Below are 24,670 nucleotides of genomic sequence, written 5' to 3' on the forward strand. Positions count from 1 at the left end.
GACATCGATTGCGCCCTCGGCCGTCCTGCGATAAAGGTTCATCGCCAGGCTCCCCGATGCGGTCGTACGGTCTCGCTCGCTAGGCTTTCCAGATGTCCTCCTTTGGAAAGGTTCATTCTTCTTTCTTTAGCGAAAATTTTCAAGTCCCGCCAAGGACGCCGTTTGTCCTCCCCTACCGCATCGAAGCAGTCTTTTTGCTTCGGATTTTTGCTGCCTGTCGGATGTGGGGAAAGGTTGTAGCAAGCGGTGAAGGATATTTTGTGATGGAAATAATTGATAAGGAATAAATAAGTAAAAAAACAACCCGTCCTTCGTGAGGCTTCAAAATTAATGCATAGTGACTTGTCGGAATCTGTCTAGTAAAATACACAAATAGGGTTGCTTGAGCAGTAACTAGTTAATCGGTCGAAAGTTAAGTTAAAAAGTTAATAACTTTTAACTTAACTTAAATCAACTTAAGCTACCTATTTTCAAATGCATCAACGTTAACTTACTAATTCTTTTCGAGTCGCAAGTTAAAATCATTCACCAAAAGTCTAAATTCTGGAAATGGTCCACAATAGTTAATAAGGAATTAATTAAACGGTACACTAATGATGCGCGCGATGCGGCGTGATGATCTCTGCAAACAAAGTCTCATTCAAAATGACTCGAATCTGACGATGATTTCCTGGCGAAGACGAACGGTTCGTGATGACAGAGACATTAGGATTGTGCAGTTGGTATCACGCACCGCTCACTGTCGCCAATAGATTGTCAACAAATTCGAGGCCTTTTTGAATAAAACCTTGCCCACAGCTCGTCCTTCCGCTTCCCGTCTACTCATTCGCTAACATTGTTTAATTAATTCCTTGATAGCTGTTCTGTAATTCTATTAAATGGTAATGACAGTTCGCTCCACCTGCATTTTGCCTGTCATTGTTTTTATTTGTTCTCAATTGGGCCTTTTGGTCTTAAATTTGCTCTAATCTTTCTCTTGCAACTATTGTACTTCTTCAACAATGTATATTTCGTCAAAAGGGGAAAATACATTATCTCTTTTATGAAATATTACCTTTTTATCATTTCACCTAAATTCAATGCACAATTAAGAGATTAATTATATAAAAAGTATATATAGCTTGGTATAACTAACCTTCATCTTCGCCTTCATCTTCAATTCAATTTTTTAACTCAACTTTAAACGCAAACTCGGTGAATTTATGTATCGTTGACTTTAAAATTAATTCAGAGTAAACGGAAAATTAACCAACCTAACTTTGAAAATGTATGTATGAAATGTAAAATGTATGCGATTGAAAATTGACGTTCGGAAAGACGACAGACGCATACCACCCCCGATCGACGGTCTTTTTTTTCTTTTTTTGCTCATTAACATTTTCGTCCTTCCAATTTACCAACAATCTACCAACTTACCAAAATCTGGCAACCTCACCTAGTTCGTACGTAGCGCTCCCGGCATGCCACGGGGCTGAGATCTCCAGCTTCGCCTTGCCGGGTACTTGTGCGGTTGAGTCTTTTTGCGCTCCTTTAGGATGCCCGCTGTTGGCGGTCGAATGTTTGGAATCGCCTACCGAGTTCCCGTGAGAGCGAATCTTTCGTAAATATCGCTTTTCTCGGAGCGAGGCGTGGCCTTCGCCTTGACGTGTATCGAATGATATTCGTGAGATTTTCCCTATCGCTCGTCGTTTACTGAAAAGAATTATTGTTGTTAAAAAAAATTATTTTTCGCTAAAGAATCGTTTTTTCGAATTAGAAAGAGTCAGCTTATCGAAAGGAATTGTTAACGAAGAAGTTCGGAGAACGACAGTTGACTTTATATCAGGTGTTTCGGTTAATTTGGAGAGTTGACGGTGGACGGATTGCTTCTAAGAAGAAGTCTCTTTTCTACCGTGGAATCTCGACTTATTACCAAAAAGATGGGAAAAGGTTGCAGCGCAAGAAAGTATCTTGATGGAAGTAATTTAAAGAATGAATAACAAACGATAAACAATGTATTTGTCGTCAACCCCTAAAATCAGCCGAAATACTTAATATATTTATTTATAATATATTAGTATAGTATAATAATAACATTGAGTCTAGTAATTAATTCTTTCCGACGAAATTTACATAGCTTAGGAGCAAAATTTGAGATTGAAATATTCTCCTGGTTTGCGTTTTTAAAGTGTTGACATTTAACTTTTAGAAATGACATATGGTTTGGTGTTTAATACACATAACCTCAAATAATCAGTAGTGTTCACGATGGCTATCAACAAAGATCATATTCGATACGCGATGCATTTCGCATTTTATTTAATATTTCTGAAGCAACCAAAATAATTTGTGCTGAAAATGCTACGATCGCATATGCTGCAACTTGTTTGAACATTTTCGAAATGGTGGTTTGGATCTTCACGACCAACCACGCCCCGGTCAGGCAAAAAATTTGAAGACGAGGAGTTGCAAAATATATTGAACAAAAATACGGCACAAACACGACAATAACTTGCGGAAAAGCTGGGAATAAGCCAGAAAGCTATTTGCGATCGTTTACATTGTATGGGAAAGATATAGAAAGAAGGGAAGTGGATTCCACGCGGCTAACCATTGACAACAAAAATCGCCGATCGATCCCATGCGTTACCTTGCTTGCCAGACGACAAAAAAAAAGATTTTTTGCACAAAGTCGTAACTGGTAGCGAAAAATGCATTATGTATGAAAATATTAAAGGCAAAAAATCATGAATAGACCCTGGTCAACCGATAACGTCGACAGTAAAATCCAAACGTTTCGGACAAAAAGTTCATCTCTGTATATGATGGAACCAGAAGAGTGTGTGCTGTACTATGCTGAGCTCTTGGGATCAGGTAAAATCATTAAAGCAAAGATTTGCCGAGAGCAATTGATACGTTTGAACGATGCAATTGAGGAAAAAGGCCATCTACTGGACAAGGCAGCCGTAAAGTAAAGTAAAGTCATCCTGCTGCACGACAATGCTAAACCACACACAGCAGAAGCCATAAAGGAAACCATCTTACATTCAGGTTGGAAAGTTCTCCCACACGTATTCTTCAGACTTGGCTCCATCTGATTTCACTTGTTTTGGTCGATGCAATACGCACTGTCTGATACATATTTTTCAACAGTTGACGACGTACGAAATTTCATCGATGATTTTATAACCTCAAAGCCACCAAGTTTCTATCGTGATGGGATTTATTGGGCAGCTGCCCAATAAATGGCGAAAGGTCATTGATAACAACGGAGAATATTTCATTGATTAATCTTGTTCTATTGATCTTTCAGTAAAGATTGAAAGTTGTCGAAAATCAGAAAGAATTAACTACATAACCTAATCAATCAAACTAATAATCAGTAAAGTACACGAAAAAATAATATAAGCGGAGGAGAGGTATATTCTTCCCTCCTTTCCAAAAAAACTTGACCTAACCCAACTTTCAAGCTACATCATGGCAATATTAGCATCTTCTAATAATTCACCTTGATATCATAGCGGTGTGAAGGGTAGGTTAGGTTAAGCAAAGTTAGTTTGGGTTTTTTGGGGATGGGGTGCGAGGAGGGATGAACCCCCTGCCGGAAGTTTGCTTCTTAGCGGTTCAACGTGTAAGATGTACACATAAACATGACCTGCCGAAATACGACGGGCATATCGGTGAAATGGCAATACAGCCGAGTACGTTCAGCTGGAATTATTTTGACAACGTTAAATCGTTACTCTAACGAACTCGATTTAGCTGGATTTCGCTGACTTTAGCTGGGTACATTCGCGTACACGATTTGAGCTAATAATCATCATATGAAACCGACATTACGGAAACCTGACATTACCGAATCGTTTCTTGCGGCGACTTGCCGTTATCGCTTAAGCCGTCAACCATCACTGACTTTAGCGGGTCTCACATTCTGTTGGATGAAAGATGTCCCCACACGGATCATATCTTGACAATCGAAAGATCCGTCCTCTTTGTGTACGAACACAAAGAAAAACATGTCGACTCGTCTGCTGATTTCCCGTAAGGGGACGAATCTCCTCATTGAAGACGCGATCCGTGCGGCGAGATTTCTGCTGGCCGAGGAAAGAGCAAACTTGCTCGCCGGCGAATGTCGCTGTCGTGTTGCGGCATCTCGCCAGTAATAATATAGAAGCCAATTAAGGGACACACAGAGCGGGCTTTTTAACTTTGCCGGCTGAAGTTGCCGCTACGATAACGACTTTGAAATCTCTCGTTAAGAGCTCGCGATAGCGACCTTTTCACATTAAGACCGAACTTTGCCCGCTGATGTATGCCCGGTCGTTCGAAAAGATTCTCCATTTCCGAATCCTGGCGAACTTCCTCGTGACTTTATCGTGACCTTTCCTTTCGCGTAATCACGACAAATCAGGACTTTAGGGCCCCACGGCGAAACCGCGAAAACGCGGGCTACCGCTCGTTTCTCGTGACTTGAAAAATCATAATCTTTTTTAGCGTGACCGGATTCAACTTCCGTAGCGCGGCGGAAACGGGAGGGAGAGGAACACTGCGATACAAATCAGATGCGTCCTCCCCGAGAGCTCCTGCGAAGACGAATGAAAAGGGAAGAGCCCGGCGCGAGATTTGGCGTGCGAGTTAGCGGAATAATATCTCTAATGGAAACTCTCCCGACGAGAGAGTACATTTGCATGCCTAAGCTCTCTCTCTTATCGATCGTATTTGTTATCGCGCGCGCACGAGAGAGGGAGGGAGGGAGGATAGAATCGGCTCGCTACATATCTGAAGCGGAGCAGGCACCGTCGCGTCCTCGCGAGAGTTGAGATAACACCGCCTCGAAGAATCCGGAACGTTTCTACACGCTCGCATTCGTGCTCATAAAAACGAAGGAAAGAGAAGCAGACGGAGCGAGAGCGAGACAGAGAGGGAGAGAGAGAGAGAGAGAGAGAGAGAGAGAGAGAGAGAGAGAGAGAGAGAGAGAGAGAGAGAGAGAGAGAAAGAAAGAGACAAGGAGAAGACGGGAGGTCCATAATTTACTAACTTCCTGCGCGTCGCGGAGGAATCGAGCGGCTGTCGCTGAGAGCAGTCGATACCGAGGAAGCAATAAAAATACCGAGTCTCGCTCGTAAATGTTGGCAGAAATGCTATCGGGTGATCACAAAGCGCCAGGGGGGGAAGGAGGGGACGCAGGTTTCCCCGGCAGGGACGCGTTCCTCTGCCGGGGAAACACGCGGCGAAGTCGCGAAGGTGCGCTCTCTCTCTCTCTCTCTCTCTCTCTCTCTCTCTCTCTCCCTTTCTCTCTCTCTCTCTCTCTCTCTCGTCCACCTGCTTAACTATCTGTCGCCTAGTGCGGAGCTATGAGGATCGCAACAGGTGTCTCGTCGCTTAGCGCGAAATGTGTGTGTGTGTGTGTGTGTGTGTGATCATTCGTTCCCGGACAATTATATGATTTCGATCGCGGTTACGCCGCGGACGAGAGCGGGAGAGAGGGAAGGAGAGAGTCGCTCTCGGCCCTGGCAGATGCCCGATCGCTGCTCGATTGACCGCAGAGGGGAATGGGGAACCAGGGGGACAAATTTCACTCGGATAAATTCTCGCGCCGGGGGGGGGAACTTTTCCGGTCCGAACATCCGCGGCCGACGCTGAATCGCTGAAATCATCGCGCTCGCGAAGTAACCATGTCGCGTCTCTCCTCTCTTCCCGCGCGAAATGGCGGGAGGGAAGTTCGAGAAAGAAACTCGCGACGGAGGTGAGGTATTTACGGCGCTCGTTTACGTGTCGCGATTATTTCTGTCAGACCCGCGCGCACGCTCGTAAAAACTCCCCCCCCCCCCCTCCTCCGGGATGCAAATGGCTCATTTCGCGAAGCGGCCGATGATAAACTGGGATCGAGCATCGGCGGTTTGCATTGCACGCGTGGGCGCTGGCGACGCGCGCAATCATGTAATTCGACATGGCGCTACACTTAATTGCGATTTTCGCGTTTGACATAATAAAACCGAAAATTAGATAGCGCCGTCGCGCGGGGCTTAGCAGTCGTGTAAGCTGCGAGCTTACGAAGTTACACAAGCTTAATACCCGATACGTGCGCGGCCGCGCAGGGACCCGGAATGCCCCCCTCCCCCCCCCCGGCTCGACTCCTCTCTCGGCCTTTTTATCGGCCGCACCTCTTTCGCCGCGAGAAGCGGGTTTATTTGCGCTTTCATAATCACGCTCGAATCGCTCATTATGTCGCGTGGCTAAGATTCGTGTACATATTTTTTCAAACGCCCCTCCGGCCGAGTGTATCGAGATTAAAGGCGGAATGTGCTTTGAGCCTGGTTTGTCATAATCAAGGCACTTGATGCCAGAGAGAGGGAGGGAAGGTGTAATTAGAGCGGATTAAGAGAACAAACGGGACGGCCGATCGAAATTCCTTGATAAGGAGAAATTTGACTCTTGGTCCAATAACGCGCGAGCGGCCTTCAATCATGAAGCGATTGTACGCGGTTATTTTTGGACAGGATGCAACTGGACACGTTTCAATTGGGTGCATTGAATTTAGGCACGATTACTGTCATAACTTTTGGTTAAGAGTACGAATGGGCGCCTTTTGCACATGTTTCCCCGCGCGCGTGTGGTAGCAGAAGACTCCGTCAATGCTTCCCCATCGCATGGTGGCATTTGAGATTCTGTCATCAAATCCGACGCATCGTGTTGTAGATGATTGTAGATCATGACTGTCGATTTTGCACGAGGAATCTGCAATTACTAACTCTGGACCTAATTCAATTTTTATTATTATTTTAATATGTACACAGGATGCTCAGGATTTTTTGGAAACGATAAATTTTGAAGATTAATCAGATTAGAGTGAGAAAAAAAATCAGATAAAGTTAAGTAATTTTATAAAAATCGCAATTTTAGTTATTAAGTTAATTAAAGTTATTAATTTTAGTTATTGATGATCGAAAATAATCACATCTAGAGGCTCTTTTAATTGATAATTTGAACATTTACGTACTTATTTGCAAAATGGTGAAGGACTTTTTTCTTCAGAATGTGGAAATTGGTTTATTAAAAAGTCAAGTGGTTTATATATTTCAAATTTTATTAAAAATATTTATAAAAGTTATTCAGATTAATTAGTTATTGACAATAATGAAAATTCTATAAAAAATTTATAAAAGTTATTATGAAAATATAAAGATTGGGAATCTATCAATATTAAATATTGCATTCGGCAATTGTTCGGAATACAATAATAATAGTAATAATAATAATAATAATAATAATAATAATAATAATAATAAAGTGCTTAAATTTCTTGTGTCCTTTGACAACTTATTTTAATAACGGTGAATAATGCATAACGGTAGACAATGAAAATTCACATAATATGGACAAGTATTATCAAATTCTGTGATTTTATTGTTCAGCTTTTAACAACCGCCTACAGTTGTTAAAAGATTGTCAAGAGATTCATATCATCTTGAAAGAGACTTCACTTCAAAGATCTTATCCCATTGTATCTTGCATATTTATTTGTGAATATTCTTACATTAAATTTTCAATAATAAAAATAGAATTTTATATAATAGTAGAAGATATGTCTATTTCGTTTGATGACTTTTACCTATACATGAACGCTCAGACATATAGATTTAGACGGAACGTGTTTATAATGAATATATTAAATGTGATAATCTGCGCATCATACATCATAAAATTAGTTACATATCATAAAATAATAAAATATAGCATAAAAATAAGAAGATGTATAAACTATAGTGAAATCCATATGTGTGATGTAAAGAAGTCATTCATTTAAACAAAAGAAAGAAAATACGTTTACTATCAAGCGGTTTACATGTTTCATATTTTTTGAAAAAATGTATAACACATGCATACACACACATAGTTTCATTAAGGAAATTTTAATTTATTTGTGTAAACAATTGACCTAGCATACTATTTACTCGGAGAATAAATTACTTAATTAATGAGACAATGAACGTGACAAACCAAAGTGTCACCATAGTGGAGATATAATTATATATAGTGGAGATATAATTTTAACTTTTTTCACTCGTACTGTACTTTGTATTCTTTAATGTTTTGTAGATAATCAAAACCGAATTACGATAAGCAGTCTGTTTATAGTCTTTGTATGGTCTTACAGACATGAATTTATTTTTAATGTTAATAATAGGATATACATCTCTACCCAGAACTTGCTGAATCCTATCTGTCTCTAATATCTCTAGGCCCTCTGAAGTGGTTAAAAGTACAGGACATTCCTGAGATTGCATTGTTTTCAAACATTTGTCCAATGATTCAAATTCGTGTACTTCAAAAAGTACGATCAGGTGCGCTTTTCCATACATCGGATCGGTCATGTAATTACTGTACAACGTACCATAACATTCATAGATAAATTTCTTTTCATTGAAAACACAACGGGGACAAACATCCTGCATACCAAATTCAACTTGTAAGTCTGCTCCTAACAGCACAACTATTAGCACTTGTATATTTGGGAAAAGATGTAACAATATTTCCCAAACTGGTAAACCGTTTTTTTCTATGGAACTTGCTCCTATAACATGAATGATACAGGTAGATGTTGTCAGTAGAATATTAGATAATTCCACATTTGACATTCCGTAATATACCGAGAGCGGTCCTGACACGTAATCCGCATAAATGTAATCCAAGAGATTCCATTCGCTTATTGTCTCTTGTGTATGTTCTTCTATAAATGTTATCATGTCATTGAAGGATCCGTTGTCGGGGAACTTCATAAATTTCAACGATAATGAGGCTTTACTTTCATACTGAACATTTAAGAACTCAATGTTGAGCCACATTGTATAAAGGTCGCAGAAGCTTTCTTCGTGTTGCTCTTCGAATTCTTCCTTGTGTTCTAGACAATAGTCGGCGGAGAAACACTTTTTGCAGGGATATAGTCCGGTCTGCTGATGACAAATGAAGCAGAATCTACTGCAGGTGATCATTTGCTCTTCGTAACTCTCAAGTATGCGCTTTAGATTCAGTTTAACTGATGTATGAAAATCATCCTGTGCTATCCACCATTCCTTCAGATTAAAACGGCGAGTGAGAAATTGCGGGTTGTTCCTTAGATACTTTTCTATAACTATGCAAATCTCGCGGTGTTGAGGAAGATGCAGGTTTTTGTGATCTTCGGAGCAATAAGAGATGAAGAAACACCGATCACATGTTGTCAAATTTATCATCTCCGTAGTCTTCTTGCAAACGTGGCAAAGGTTTGGATGAAAGAACTTGTTGTAATATACAGACATCCACGGTCCAGAGTATGGAAGTAATGTCTTCGTTAGTACGTCCATGTTAGTATGCCTAAATAATATAATTAATATAATATAACTAATGATATAATACAGAATCTGCAATATCAATTTAGAAATAATACACACTATTCGGCACCTTAGCAGAAATAATAGAATCTGCTGTATACAGAGAATTGGTGACGATATGATTGCTCGTGGAATGCTTGAATGTCACTAATAAATTGTTTATGTTTGCTGCTAGGCATTTCGAGAATTGTTTACAGTTTGAGACGTAGTTAATATCAACTGAAACCAGAGGACTAGACAGTCACAAATATTTATATTTATTACCGCAAGTAATATTGTGAATAAATTTCAAACGTACGGCGAATATCGCAGGACATTGTGTTGTCAATATTTTTCAAAATGGAAGTTGATAAAGGCGTTATATTTTCTTACTTTTTCATTTGATTTAAACAATATAAAAGGATGTAATATCCATATATGGAAAAAAATTTTTTTTAAATTGCTGATAGATGTTATATACATTTCTGCAAAGAAGAGTGAGATGAAAATTTTCAAGTTATTAAAAGAGCCTCTAGCTGTCGTCATTTTCAATCATCAATAACTTAATTAATAACTGAAATTGCGATTTTTGCAAAATTTCTTGACTTTACTTGACTTTTCTTCTGAGTTGATCTAATTAATCTTTACAATTTTTCGTTTCCAAAAGATCCCCTACATCCTGTATATATATATATATATATAAATTATATGCGAAAAGCTTTATTTTTTTTCAGCACTGTAATATAATTATTTCAAATTGAAATATTTTCCCGCCGTTTTGTGTTTTTGCAAGGTTGGTATTGAAGTTTCTAAAACGCCATTTATTATGATCCATTGATGTGCATAATTTTAAAAATAATATAATGCAATGAACGGCGATAAAAACTTTATATTCGAGACTGCATTCGATATGAATCCCAGCAAGCAAAAAATGCTGCTAAAGCGTGTGATTCCATTTGTTCCATTTCTGGGGAAAATATTGTATCCCATAATGCTGCAAATATTGGTTTCATCGCTTTAAAGACGGTGATTTTGACACGAGTGATCGTCCGTGCTCTGAAACGCCACGAAAGCTTGTGGTCGACAATTTGGAAGCATTATTGAATGAAAACCCGTCTCAAACTCAAGTAGAACTTGCAGAACAGCTCGGAGTTAACCAAGCAATAGTTTCAAGGCGACTGCATGAAATGGGAAAAATTCAAAAGTTCGGAAAATGGACGCCGCATGAATTGTCACAATACAGCATTATTTGCTGAATAATTATAATATATATTATAATAAAAATTTTAAATATAAATATAATCTATGAATATATTCAACTCAATGTTAGGAATTGCAAATTCCTCGTAATTGATACTCATGGTAAACGAATATTTATAACTTTATACTTTCTCTCTCTCTCTCTCTCTTTATATATATATATATATATAAAATTCGCTGAGCAAACGTAAATCGAACAATCAATCCTTCCTGAGTCACAAACATTTTTCGATTTTGATGACGCAAGTTATTTGTGCGCTCCCATTGATCACATGCGGTGAATAAACGAACGAATATCTTACCATGTCATTATCTTATTATTGCTTGTGACCTCTTTCGAGAAATCCTAATCTCCTTTGAGTCTGCATCTTGAATTCGCTGATGTAATTCTTGTATTGTATTATTTATGAGTGCAGAATACGTAGTAAGTTTCTCATATATCCCCGAAAAAAGAAATCTCCGTGGATTTAACTGCAGACCACTTTTCGAGGAATGTCTCATTTAAATTCTTTCACGGAAGACATGTGTAGAACACTTTCCGTAAATATCAAAATAATAATATATATGTGTATAATTAATTAATAATTATATAATTATATAATTATATAATTAATAATGCTAAAATTAAGTTATACAATTGATACAAATTATAATATTCCTCAATAATTAAAATTTAACAATAATTCACTAATGATTAAAATTAAAATACAATTGATATCAGTTGCATTTTAGTTTTAATTATTGACTGAATTCATTAATTGAATTTGGGTTTTAATTATACTAGGTGCGCAATCAAATTTCCAGGTTTTTTGCTCAATGAAAAATGGAAAATTTCAAGAGAAATACAAAAAATGGTTTATTCAAAGTATCGTCCCTCGCTAGCTACACATTTTTGCCATCTCTCTGGCAATACATGAATACCGCGACGATAAAACGACGCGTCTTTGGACCGAAACCATTCATCCAACCAATTTTGCACTTCTTCGAAATTGGCCAAGTGTGCCCAGCCAAACCATGCGCCATCGATCGGAACAAGTGATAATCGGAAAGGGCCAGGTCTGGCGAATACGGCGGGTGCGGTAGCAGATCCCATTTCAGCGTTTTGATAGTGTCCTGGACGATGGAAGTACGATGGCACGGAGCGTTGTCGCGCTGCAATATCACTCGTTCGTGTCTCGTGTCCCATTCTGGCCGTTTTTCGAGCGATGCATGGTTCAAATTGATCAGTTGTTGTCGGTAGCGATGCCCATTGACAGTTTCGCCCGGCTTCTTTTCAGCAGCTCATAGTACACGATTCCTTTCTGGTCCCACCAAACGCAGAGCATTGTCTTCTTTCCGAAGCGATTTGGCCGTGCCGTCGATGTTGATGCTTCGCCAGATGAAAGCCACGATTTTTTGCGTTTGGGATTCTCGAAATATATCCACTTCTCATCGCCAGTAACAATTCGATGCAGGAAACTCTTTCTTTCATGCCGCAAAAGCAAAATTTCGGAAGTGGCTCTTCGATTGTCCATCTGTCTCTCAATCAACTCATGCGGCACCCATTTCTCTTCCTTTTGAATTCTTCCCATGGCATGTAAACGTTTGGAAATATCTTGGCGAGTCATGTTTAATGCCTCCGCAAGTTGATCTTGTGTTTGCGTATCATCTTCATCCAATAACGCCAAAAACAATTGTTTTTGGTCTTCCGGAACGCTCCTTGCCCTCAGTGTCGAAATCGCCACTTCTGAAGCGTTTAAACCAATCTTCACAGGTAGTTTTCGATAGTGCATGTGCGCCGTAGGCCTCCTCAAGCAAACGACGTGCTTCAGCTGCACTTTTTTTTTCAAGTTAAAGCAGAAAAGCAAAGCTTCCCGCAAATGCTGTTTATTTGGCACAAAACTCGACATCTTCGTTGTTAGAAAAAAATATTTTTGCGTTGCGATATGTGTTGGTATTACGACTGGTTATTATAAACAGATGTCCAAGCTATAAAAAAAACACAACTTCAGACATGTATATCGACTACATTAAAGTCCCTAGATTTATAAAGTACCGCAATCCTCCGCCATTTTGGCTCCAATAACGCGGTACATTCAAAACGCACAGATATGGTATTTTGTAAATAAAATAGGAAAATTGTTCGTGATATTAAATAATGTTTTTATTGATATTTTTTGGTCTTGTTAATATAAGATTTCATCGCAACGCTTCTACTATTATATACAGTTTGGTGCTGAACGGTCAAATTGTCCTTTTTGAGCGAGAAATAGATACGTGCTATTACAAATGTTTTTAATAGTTTAAAAACAATTATTATTATTATTATTATTATTAATTATTATTATTATTATTATTAATTATTATTATTATTATTATTAATTATTATTATTATTATTCTAATATATGATGTGTTACACACGATTATAACTCATTAACTCACAAATTACAGCTCTTGCTGGCAATGTGTCTTTGCCAATTAATCGGAACCATTCATTGCGTCTATCGTTATTCCTAGTACCTGTCGGTAAACGAAATAAGCGAAAACCTTTTTCGCTACGATTTGTACATCCATCCACGCAACACCCTGGTATGTTTCAACAAGCATTCCTTGTGTCAAACACAACTCACGTTAGATAAATTGCACTTAATGTGTAGATACGTTATGAAAGTTGCACTATGTACACTTTTTAACGCCATTTTGGCTCCAAATTCTTATACATTGAGTCTTATGGATTGCGGTACTTTATAAATAGGGACTTTAGACTACATGTGTCATTAGCGCCATCCATGTGTGAAACCCGGAAACTTAGTTGCGCACCTAATACATATGTGTATATGTGTGTGTGTGCATATGCAGGAAAATATTCCGCAGTGACAGCCAAAAAATTTCCGTTATGTGAAGCTTAATTGCATCAACGGAAAATTTCGCGAACCGAAAGGCCGTTCGCGTCAACAACTGCTCTCGATTGAGGCAACTGAAATTTTCAGTCTGGAAGATAAAGTTGCCGCAGCAGACTATTTGGCTACTCTCGCAGAAGGCGCGGAACTATATCGTACATGCAAAGAGAAGCGAAACCTCAATTATCGCGATCGAAGAGATTCGTTTGAAGAAGTCGAACGCCGCTGCCAATGACGCGATTTCCAACTCCGCCGCGCAAGCGTTTTCCCCCTCCACTTGCGCATACAGGAACGCTCTGTTTATCCGTGCGAAGAACGAAACTTGTACCTCCGACATTAATCTTCGTTTTCGATGGCCGAATATATTTCTGAGACTACAGAAGCTTTCTAACGAAATCTCTCTCTCGTGTTGCAACTGAATTTTCAATTGACTCCCGAGGAGGTTCCGTTTGTTCCACTTGCGCACACAAGGACGCACTGTTTATCCGTGCGAAGAACGAAACTTATACCCTCGACATTAATCTTCGTTTTCGATAGCCGAATATATTTCTGAGACTGCGGAAGCTTTCTAACGGAATTTCTCTGATGCTGCAGCCGAATTTTCGATTGACTCTTCAGCAAGCTTCCGTTTCAGCCGTAGCTGAAATTCAGTTATACCAGTCGACTATTAGGTCAATCGGAAAGTTCCGTTCATTTTTTTTGCAAAACGTATGGCTTTATTTAAGAAACAAAATGAAAAAGTACATCAATCAAAATATTGTCCATCGTTAGCGATGACTTTTTTCCATCTTTTGGTCAGCAAACGATTTCCGTGGCGAAAGAATGACTCATCTTTGGAGGCTGTCCAGTCAGAGAACCATTTTTTGACCCATTTTTTTCATAAGAATTGAAGCATTCGTCAGCAAGTGCGTGTGCCATCGACCGAAACAAGTGATAGTCGGAAGGGACACAGTCTGGTGAATAAGCCTCATGGGGTAACACTTTTCAGCGAAGTGCTCTAGCGTTTCCTTGACAGATTTTGTGTGACGTGAGGTCGAGCGTTGTCATGAAACAAAATCACTTTATGCTGTCTCGTTTCATCTTCTAGTCGTTTTTCGTGCAATGCTCGGCTCAAACGGATCATTTGTTCTCTGTAGAGATCCTCTGTGACTGTTTGACCACTTTTCAACAGCTCATAGTATAGCACACCTTTCTGATCCCACTAAATACAGAGCATTGTCTTCTTTCCGTGGATATTCCGCTTTGGCGTCGATGTTGAGAGTTGGCCGGGATCGCAAATAGTTCTTCGACGTTTGGGGTTGTCAAAATAAATCCATTTTTCATCCCCAGTGATGATACGATAAAAACCCCTTTCTCTGTTGCCTAGCAAGCAGAATTTCGCAGGTGGTTTTTCGCCTTTCAATGTCTCTTGGTTTCAGTTCATATGGGACCCGTTTTCCTTCCTTGTAAACCTTTCCTAAGGCTTTCAAACGATCGGAAATGACAGACTGAGCACAATTTAATGCTTCTGCAAGTTGCTTTTGCGTTTGACACGGGTATTCGTCCACCAATGCCTGCAATTCTTCGTCTTCGAATACTCTTGGCCGTCCAGAAGGCTCTTCGTTCTCTACATCGAAATCGCCACTTTCAAAGCGTTGAAACCATTCTCTGCATGTTTTATCGGAAGGAGCATTATCACCATAAACTTCTACAAGCATTCGATGAGCTTCAGCTGCAATTTTCTTCCAATTGAAGCAAAAGATTAACACTTCGCGCAAACGACGCTTATTTGGCTCAAATTTCGACATTTTCGATGCTGTAAAAAACAATATTATTGATAGAACAAATGTATACCTTTATGTACTGAATGTTATTGAGTAGATGTCAAAACAACCATTAAGCTTCGTCCAGATATTAGAGGTTAACGACAGTTCTAGCTACTTGCCGCTAGATGGACGGAACTTTCCGATTTACCTAATAGTTTTTCTACGTGCACAACATGTGTACACTCGCTCAAAGGAACACCGTGCGAAAGGCACGGTGTAGCTATTTGCAGTCGCGACCAAAATTCCACCGCGTCCGACAGCAAGGTGTGTCCAGTAACAACTGCGTGCTTAAATGCGGTGTGTCCGATTGGAACGTGCCCAATTGCAGCGCGAGCAAAAGCTACCGCGTCCACTAAAGCTCGGCCCACAGTGTGCGGCGTCTCGCAAGGAAAAACGCCGCGAGCGAAGCTGCTGCTGTCGTCGCGGAATGAAGCGCGTTTCCCATTTCGCGACGCGGCGTGCGAATAATAAATCACGAAGCAAGCGGCGACATCTTCATCGATTTCACGAACGCGCCCTCGGGTTGTCGCCTCGCGTTCGCGTCACGTCTGCCGCAGCTTGCGCTTGGATTCCTCCAGCGAGTGAGACCGCCAGAGCCAAAGTATCGTCTGATGTTGCAGGTAGTATCGCGGACTCGCTGCCGACTGTCCTCCTCATCCACGGCGACTCCTACTCGTGGGGTGCTGGCAACTCGTTCGACGGGACCGCCCTGGCCGCCCACGGACGCCTCATCGTCGTCTCCATCAATTTTCGCCTGGGCGTGCTCGGTAAGCCGGCGATTTCAACTCGCGACCGCCCGCCATTTTGCCGCCCCGGCCGATCATGTCGGCCGACCGTTCGCGGCCATTCGCGATCATTCGAAACCGCTCGCGGTGGGTATCCCTTCAACCCCCTTCCGTCGCACGCGCGTGTCCCGCGGAAATTCCACCTGGGGAGGGGGGGAAACTTATTACCGCGTATTTGTTCCGGTAGAAAGCAATCTCGGGTTCGAAATAACGCTTGCGATTCTACATTTCCATTCGCGGGATACGTCGCCGTGTGAAAAGTGGAGGATTCTCGCTCGCTCGGGAGAGATCCTCCGGGGCGAAAAGGGCTTAGAGCATCTTCGCGGTTCGGCGAGACGTCGTCGTCGAACGTCGTCTGTTCGCGAGAAGCGGACGCTTCCGATCGAAATCGCTGTCACTCGAAGAGCGACGTCTGAAGACGCCGAGAAGGCGTCTTTGACTCCCCTCGTTGTAAACACCCCCGCCCCGCCCGGGGAGGGGGAGATGATTGCCCCGCCGCGCCGTTGCGCGCGACAATGATGAACAGCGCGCGCACGACAATCGAGACATTCGGGAGAATGGCGGCGGTGGTGCGCGGGCAAACAGCTGATAAAAAGTTTCCGGATTATAAAGAGAGCCCGGCGAGAGTTTACTCCGCTTTGTTTATTATAGAGCGTGCACGCGCGCGCGCGTGGTCGCGGGGCGCCTTTTGTTCTTTCGACAGTCGGAAAGAATGATCTCATTACTCGTGGCAGCCGCGGAGGGGTGGACGAGGAGAGGGGGAGGAGGCAAGGGGGAAAGTTCGCCGAGATCTTACCGGATTACTTTTCGCGCAGTTGTATATACGAGAATTCTCCCTCGGAGGGTTGTTACCCCGCGCGATAGTCGGAACTTTAAAAAGGCGCGACGTCACCCCGAATGTGGATATCGGGGAGCCGGCGAGCCGTAGTCGGCTGCGACAGACAGACAGAGACGGAGCGAGAGGAGCGGCGGAGAGGAAGGGAGGGCGAGCGGGGAACGGTCGCGTGTGCGTGTCAAAATTAAAAACGGGAACAAAGGGAAAGGAAACAAAGGGAGTTTAATGAGGACGAAGAAGGGGATGCACGTAAGGCAGCGTTTTTCACGCGAGTAGATTCTCTCGTGCGCTCGTTTATCGCGCACGACCGGCTCTCTCTCTCTCTCTCTCTCTCTCTCTCTCGAGAATCCGCTGAATGTCGCGCGCATAATTTTAAGGAGGGGGGGGGGGCGCGAGCGCAGAGCAAGGAAAAGGATAAAGAGTAATTGACATCCGTTTCGAGTTTCGCGTTCTCGCGGGTCTTCAGCTGTTATCGATGTTGACCGTTTTTCACTCGGTTCGGCGAATTTTCTCCTTGCCTCCCCCCCTGCCCCCCTCTCTGTCTTCCTCCCGGTCGAGCAAAGTGAGACTGCAGTTTCGCCTTTTGATCCGCTTCGGAAACTTCTCACGTCTGCACTCCGCCAAGTCCTCGCGCGATCTTCCCGTCCAGCTTGCCACCCCTTCCCCCTCTCTCTCTTTTATTTAGCGCGTCGCCGATAAAACGAGCGCGACTCGTGTCCCTCGGAAGACGCGCGGGCGTGTTTACAACTCCGTACGGCCATTCACGAACGAGGCTCGGAGCGGCGGACGGGGTAATTTTCGATATCGATGCGCGCCGTATTTTCAGCGCGCCGCGCGCCGGCTCCGCTTTTTGCGCCCCTCTTTGTCGGCCGCGGCGCGGTACTCCGTATGCGTTTTGTTCGTCGTCGCGGCGAAACAATGCCCACGGTATTATCCGATATCGCGCGCGGCCGGCGCGCTCTCATTCTCTCTCTCTCTCTCTCTCTCTCTCTCTCATTCTCTCTCTCTCTCTCTCTCTCTCTCTCTCTCTCATTCTCTCTCTCTCTCTCTCACTCTCTCTCTCTCTCTCTCACTCTCTCTCTCTCTCTCTCTCTCTCTCTTTTTCTCTCCCTCGATTCTCTCTTCCGTTGTATGATTTTTCTTTCCCCCTTCCCTCGCCCGAATTTCGTTATTCCACTTATTATTCGTCCTCTCCCGGTCGCGTATTTTCGACGCGGCCCTCACGCGAGAATAAAGTCCCGCCGCGATCGGACCGTTACTTTGAATAACACGGCGGGTGTATTTCCAAAACGGTCTCGTATTTGGGAAATCCGCTCGTCGGCCGGCCGGACGTGGACGAGGAGAAAGCGATTGATAAACCGAGACCGGGTCCGACTTCGATTCGACCATACGTTCGCCGACGTTATTACTGCAGTGCAATTATTTACCTGACGTGCTGCTGCAGAAAACGGACCATCGACGCTGAATGCGCGTGGTGAAGGTGGGATGATTAAGCGCGGGCGCGACGTGCGGGGGGTTGAAGGGTGCGGGCGCGAGAAAGGATGGAGCGGAAAGCTCGTCTTGCGCGGCGGCGCGGCGGCGCGGCGAGACCGAAGAGCAAGCTTGAATCGAAGTGAGCGAAATCGGGCAAGATCGGCCGAGCAAATGTTTAATTTCAATTCGGTTTATTCGAGTCGAGCTCGCTCTCGCTTGCCGTTACAATAACTCTGTTGACACACGCGGAAGCGATATCTTGGCTCTCGGCCGGCGCGCCGCGCGGCGCGCCGCCGCGACAGCTGACTCGCCGGCGATTAATTAAGGGTGAACTGGGATGGAAAGCACCCACTTGCCCTGTTGCCGCGAGTCTTGCCGGAGAATGTTTCAAGCGATGTCAAACGAATGCCCTTGAGTGGATTTTCACCGGCCGTGGAAGTTTCAGCCCGCGAAAGGGCTTGAATAAAGTTATACAGGGTGTATCTGAAGTCCGCCGAGACGAAGTTGCGGGAATACTTGGGAATGGCGCGTTGAAAAAGTAAGTGAGAAAAGTCTTGGTAAACACGTGTCCGCGAGAGCTCGCTTTTTCAGACGTGGCCTTCGGAGGATGACGGCGGCGCGGCGGGAGAAAATGTGTCGCGATAAGCGGGCTAAGGACGCGTTGATACGACACGTTTTCTAACTGTTTTTCGAGATAATGCCCGTCAATTTTGATGACGTCATGGATGCCCGCACCTTGGAGGAGCTTGCAGACGTGGCAGAGATCTGGAACAATTTTTATGATACTAATGAGATGTATTTAGTTTGAAGATAAAGTATGTTTTTGTAAAACTAAAGTCGCGCACGCGGCAGCTCTCTTAGAAACTGAGCGTTTGAGGACACATATTTGTTAAGACTCGTTTGTTTCCTTTTTTTTTTATGCGAAGTCTATCCCGTGAGTTTGTTGATGGAGTTTAGACACATCCTGTACATCGCTGATAATGTGACGCTACTTTCCCAGATAAGTCTACGTGCTCTCTGTGATAGTATGTTTGTTTATTTAATCTCTAACAGCAATCATCAAAGAAAATCAAGTTATTGCTATCATGGAGCGAAATATTATCCTAGTGTGTATATTTTTTTATTTTAGAAATCAAAAGAGTCAAACAAATGCAAAACACAAAAAACTAAACGTCTTATTATTATTGTTATTGAATATTAAGTGAAAAGTAGAGAGGCTTTTGTGTTTGCAGGGGATAATTTAATATTTAATAAGATCAAAACAAAATTTTCTCGTGTAGGGTGAAATTTCATCTCGGTATATATTTTTTATTTTAAGAATCAAGAGTCAAACAAATACAATTATATATTTTATTACTATTGGATATTAGACGAGAAGTAGAGTAACTATTGTTTGCAGCGGATAGTTTAACGTTTAATAAAATCAACAAAATTTCTTCGCATAGGGTGAAATTTCACTTCAGTACATATTTTTTATTTTAAGAATCAAAAGAGTCAAACAAATGCAATTAAATGTTTTATTATGACTGAATATTGAATGAAAAGTAGGAGAATTGTTTGCAGCGGATAATTTAACGTTTAATAAAATCAGAACAACATTTTTTTCGTACGGAGTGAAATTTCACTCTAGTACATATGTTTTATTTTAGAAATTAAAAGAGTCAAACAGATGCAATTAAATGTTTTATTATGAATATTAAATGAAAAGTAGGGAAACTATTGTTTGCAGCAGATAATTTAATAAAATCAAAACGAAATGTTTTCATATAAAGTGAAATTTTAGCCCAGTAAATATTTTTTTATTTTAGAAATCAAAAGACTCAAACAAATGCAATTAAATGTTTTATTATGACTGAATATTAAATGAAGCGGATAATTTAACATTTAACAAGATCAAAACGAAATGTTTTTGCATGGAATCAAAATTCACTCCAGTATATATTCTTCTATTTTAGATGTCAAAGAAGTCAAACAAATACTTTATCACATAAGTACTTTATTATTATTGAATATTAGATGAAAAGTAGAAAAGCTGCTGTTCGCAGCGGATAATTTAACGTTTAATAAAATCGAAACAAAATTTATTAGTACGGGGTGAAATTTGACCCCACTACATATTTTTAGAAATCAAAAGAGTCAAGCAAGTGCAATTAAATGTCTTATTATTATTGAATATCAAATAAAAGATAGAGAAACTATTGTTTACATCGGATAATTTAACATTTAATAAGATCGAAAGAAAATTTTGTCGCATGTGATGAGGTTTCTCTCACGGTAGCCTTTAAGGGCCCAATCACCCAAAACTGTTCTTTTGCGTAAATGATGTAAATTAAAAGACGGAGCGACCACATTGCAGCGAATTAGATTAGCTTAGAAGAAACATTAATTCGTTATTATATAAACATAATCACACTGCACAGATCAATCCGGGAAAGTAGTTGTGATGTTAACACCCCCAACTTCTCTTGGCACTGAGTTTCCAGAAATTAGACGTGTGAGCGGTTTTCGAAAGTTCGTCTCTTAAATCAGAATTTTCTTTCCCTCCCTAAAGCACTCTCTCTCTCTCTCTCTCTCTCTCTCTCTCTCTCTCTCTCTCTCTCTCTCCCTCTCTCTGTCTCTATTGTACTCTCTCCCGCGACGTGATCTTCTTGAAGTTAAAAGCAGCTGATTCCGAGGCCGCAGCGAGCTCGCAATTAGCACAATAACATGAGCTCTTTGGTCACGTTTGCGTGAGGAGGTCCGAGCCGACGCGGAAGACAATCGCGGAGAACGAAAGAGACCGCAGCGCGAGGCGTCGCGCGGAATTGTCCGAGTAAACGCGAATTTTCTCTCTTTTTTTCCCTTTTCCTTCTCAAGTGACAGCTTCCGCCGTCGGTTCGTGCGGAAAAGAGAGAACCAGAGAGACAGAGAGAAAGAGAGAGAGAGAGAGAGAGAGAGAGAGAGAGAGAGAGAAAGAGATAGAGAGAGAGGGGGGAGGGGGAGGCGCGCGCGCAGGGCGTCGCGGGAGATCACGTATCGCTTTCGCGCGACGCTTTCGCGCGGAAGATCCGCTATCGCGAAAGCGCCGTTATAATTCGCGAGCGGCGCGCTGATTCACTTAGCCGCGCGTAAATGAGTCGCCCCTAGCTAATCCGGGCGCATTGAAACCAGGCTTTCTGAAAACCGGGTCGAAAGGGAGCGCGCAGGGCAATTACGGATTGATGGATTTGGTGGCGGGGCTTCATTGGCTGCGCGAGAATCTCGGCGCTTTCGGCGGCGATCCGGAGAGACTGGCGCTGCTGGGCCACGGCACCGGGGCGGCTCTCGCCAATTTTTTAGCCGTCTCCCCTATGGCGAAAGGTAAGGCGTTCCTAATCGTCTACCGGCTCGCGAGCGCGCGAGCGCGGGGAAGCCCGAGGTGCATGGCGGCGTTCGCGGGGCGAAACGCGCCGGCCGGTCCCGTTGAGATTTTAATTCCGTAGATTTCAACATCAAGGCGGAGGGTGTTTTTTAACGCGCTTTTAATTAATTTCTGCGATACGCGCGCGGGATATATCGCGGAAATTTCATTAAATACTCGGCGAGTCCGTGAAAAATTCGCGAAACAAACGAAACAACGCGGCGCGTCGTGAACCGATTTTTCTCGAGACATTTAATTTCTTTCACTCGCGGGAACTGGCAATTCTTTACGCGATCGCGCGCACTGACGCTGCAACAGTTCGGAGCGTCAATAATTTCAACTTGCAGATGCAACGCGCAGAGCGGCTGTTTAAACTGTCGGGAAAAAAAAAAAAATATGAAGAGGATAAAGAATAAAAACGCGAAAAATGAAAAACGGAAACGAAACCGGGAGATAAAAATATAAAACGCGCGTGGAAAATAAATAAAGGGAGAAAAAAAGAAATACACACGTAATCTCTATGTTTGTACAAGACGAATCATTTTTTATTAAAAGAACGGGGCGATAAATTTCCCACTTTCGCTACGTAACGCTGGAACGGTAAGCAAAAATATCGCGCAGAAATATAACTCGCCAGCTGCGGCTGCACTTTCGATATATCTCGGTCGCGCCGTAATAATCATGCGAAGAACTACCGACTGACCAGCGGGAGAGACACAACCTCTCGGAGAGAAGCCTTGTCTCAATCCTATATGTTTCATCGCGCGATTCGCTCGCCAGGAACCTGCAGCCGCTGAGGCGCACGTCAGCGGACAACAGTAAACACGCGAGCGCGCGATTATATAAATATAACATTAAATAACGCACGAACCAGTTGACAGTCAACACCAAACGTCCTGTCGGGCACCGCGCTGCGCAGCGGTATAAAATAATTTGGCCGCTAATAATTACGACGAGCGCGACGCAAAACGCCACGGCCGAAATGTTGGCTTTGGCGCGAATATATCGCGCAGTCGCGCGATACTGATACGCCGGATTTTATTAGTAGCGCGCGATGCATCATTTCGAGCAAAATTCTCTCCGTGCGCGCGCCATGCATTTATCTATTTTCCCAACTCTCCTTCGCCCTCCCTCTCCCTCTCTCTCTCTCTTTCTCTCTCTCTCTCTCTCTCTCTCTCTCTCTCTCTCGATCTCTCTGCGCCTCGCAAGCTCCGACCGCACGCTCGCCGATGCATTGGACCGCTGATAAATCCCCCTTCCCCCCTCCTGTCCCGCGTCTGAATTATTAAGCACCGCGGCGGTCCTTCGGCGAGCGCCGCGTCTCTCGCTCGACCAAGAAAGAGAATCGGCCTGATCGCGTTTAACATTCGGCCGACCACGAAAGCGGTCCTTCCAGAGGGACGCGCTAATTACAGCCAATTGGATAACGTTGCCGGTATATAACATGCCGTGTCTGAGCTTCGCCCCGACGAAAGAACGCGAGAGAGAGAGAGGGAGAGAGAGAGAGAGAGAGAGAGAGAGAGAGAGAGAGAGAGAAAGAGAGAGGGGGGGGATAAAAAAGGAGGAAGGAGCAAGAAGAGAGGAGGAGCGAGGCTAGCCGGGCTTCACGCGGGTTAACAAAAGAGCGATTTCCCGTTGGCGGATTATCGGCTTTCGAAATAATAAAGCGACGACGTACAGCCGCTGCGTTTTCGCGAGCCGGCCGGCAATTTATACATAAGCGGGCGCTCTCTTCGTGCTCCCCCACCCCCCTCCCTCCTCCCACCTCAGCCGACCGGCCGATCGGCCGGCGCAATTAGCGAGGGGGCTGCAATTCGCCGCGAATTATAGAGCTGATCGGGAGGGTGATCCTGCTCGGAGGCTCGGCCCTCTCGCCATGGGCGGTCCAGCGGGACCCGCTGACGGTGAAGCGCCGGGTCGCCGATCAGACCGGCTGTCCGAGCGACGTCGAGGCCGACGACATCGCACCGTGCCTTCGCTTGAGGAGCCTGGAGGAGCTGCTGGCGGTGAAGCTGGACCCGCCGAGATTCACTTCCGGCTTCGCGCCCTTCGTCGACGGGGCCGTTCTGCCGCCGACAGTCAATCAGGTGAGAGACCACCTCGACGTCCCGCTGCCCCTCCCCTCTCGTCCTGACCGGATAGGTCGCAACGCGCCGCGTTTCCGTTTCCTGTGCGACCAACCTCGCCTTCTTCATATCGCGCTCGCTCTTAGCTTTAATGCTCGCCCGATCGATCGCGCTCGCCAACCCCTCCCTCCTCTTCCCTCTTCCTCTCTCTCTCTCTCTCTCTCTTTCTCTTTCTCTTTCCGGAGGAGACGGAGGATCCAGCCGCACCAGTCGCGACATCGACATCCGCGGTCATAATTAAAGGCCAATAATGGGGGAGGGGATATTAAAGTCCAACATCCCGACCCTCTGGATAATTATCGAGCGCGTCGACGTATGTCGGTGACCCTTTCCTCGTTGCGAACTTTGGCGCGCGATAAGCGCGTTTTTCAGCAAATTTGCATTTATACATCCTCGGCGCCCAACGGCGTCGGGCCGCGTGGGGTGCGAGCGCATGTCGTCGGGGAGCGCGCGTTATACGTGGCCGCGGCGGGCGCGGGGGCGGCGTAAATAAATATAACCGCGGGTGTTGTTGCATAAACACGTCGCCGGCGACGAGAGCGTGCCATTTCCAGACGATTACGGGAGCCGCGAATCTCGTCGTAATTGCACACGGATATTAGCCGAGCCGCGCCGGCCGACCGGTTGGCCGGCGTATTGATTTTGCGCGGGGCACGGACCAGACGACAGGTAAACGATGAATCTGCTAATTGAACGGACAACCGGCTGACAGATGACGGATCCGAGAACCGTAATAGCTACTTCGCGCGTGCTCCATTAACCTATCCGCCGTGATAGTGCGACGTGTCTCTCCCTTTC

General features: G+C 43.7%; 2 protein-coding genes across 6 annotated transcripts in view; one reads left to right on the forward strand and one right to left on the reverse strand.

The window, feature by feature from the left end:
* Nucleotides 1-24,670, forward strand: part of LOC105182503 (neuroligin-1) — a 130,762-nt gene that overhangs the window by 11,454 nt on the left and 94,638 nt on the right. For all 5 annotated transcript variants that reach the window (XM_025297650.1, XM_025297651.1, XM_025297649.1 and 2 more), the window contains exons 2-4: nt 15,895-16,041; nt 21,518-21,706; nt 23,577-23,833. In XM_025297650.1, coding sequence (XP_025153435.1) covers nt 15,895-16,041; nt 21,518-21,706; nt 23,577-23,833 — 593 coding nt within the window. The remainder of the gene's footprint in view (nt 1-15,894; nt 16,042-21,517; nt 21,707-23,576; nt 23,834-24,670) is intronic.
* LOC105182345 (uncharacterized) lies at nt 7,993-9,569 on the reverse strand. The gene is made up of 2 exons (XM_011139704.2): nt 9,411-9,569; nt 7,993-9,333 (listed from the first exon to the last, which is right to left on the reverse strand). Exon 2 carries the CDS (start codon nt 9,321-9,323, stop codon nt 8,031-8,033), a length of 1,293 nt encoding a protein of 430 aa, XP_011138006.2. The 5' UTR covers nt 9,324-9,333; nt 9,411-9,569; the 3' UTR covers nt 7,993-8,030.

This window comes from Harpegnathos saltator, unplaced genomic scaffold (genome assembly GCF_003227715.2).
Source record: "Harpegnathos saltator strain DR-91 unplaced genomic scaffold, Hsal_v8.6 scaffold182, whole genome shotgun sequence".
Lineage (NCBI taxonomy): Eukaryota > Metazoa > Arthropoda > Insecta > Hymenoptera > Formicidae > Harpegnathos > Harpegnathos saltator.

Excerpts from the sequence above, each read along its gene's own strand:
- LOC105182345 (XM_011139704.2), bottom strand. The coding sequence starts at position 9,323 with ATGGACGTACTAACGAAGACATTACTTCCATACTCTGGACCGTGGATG.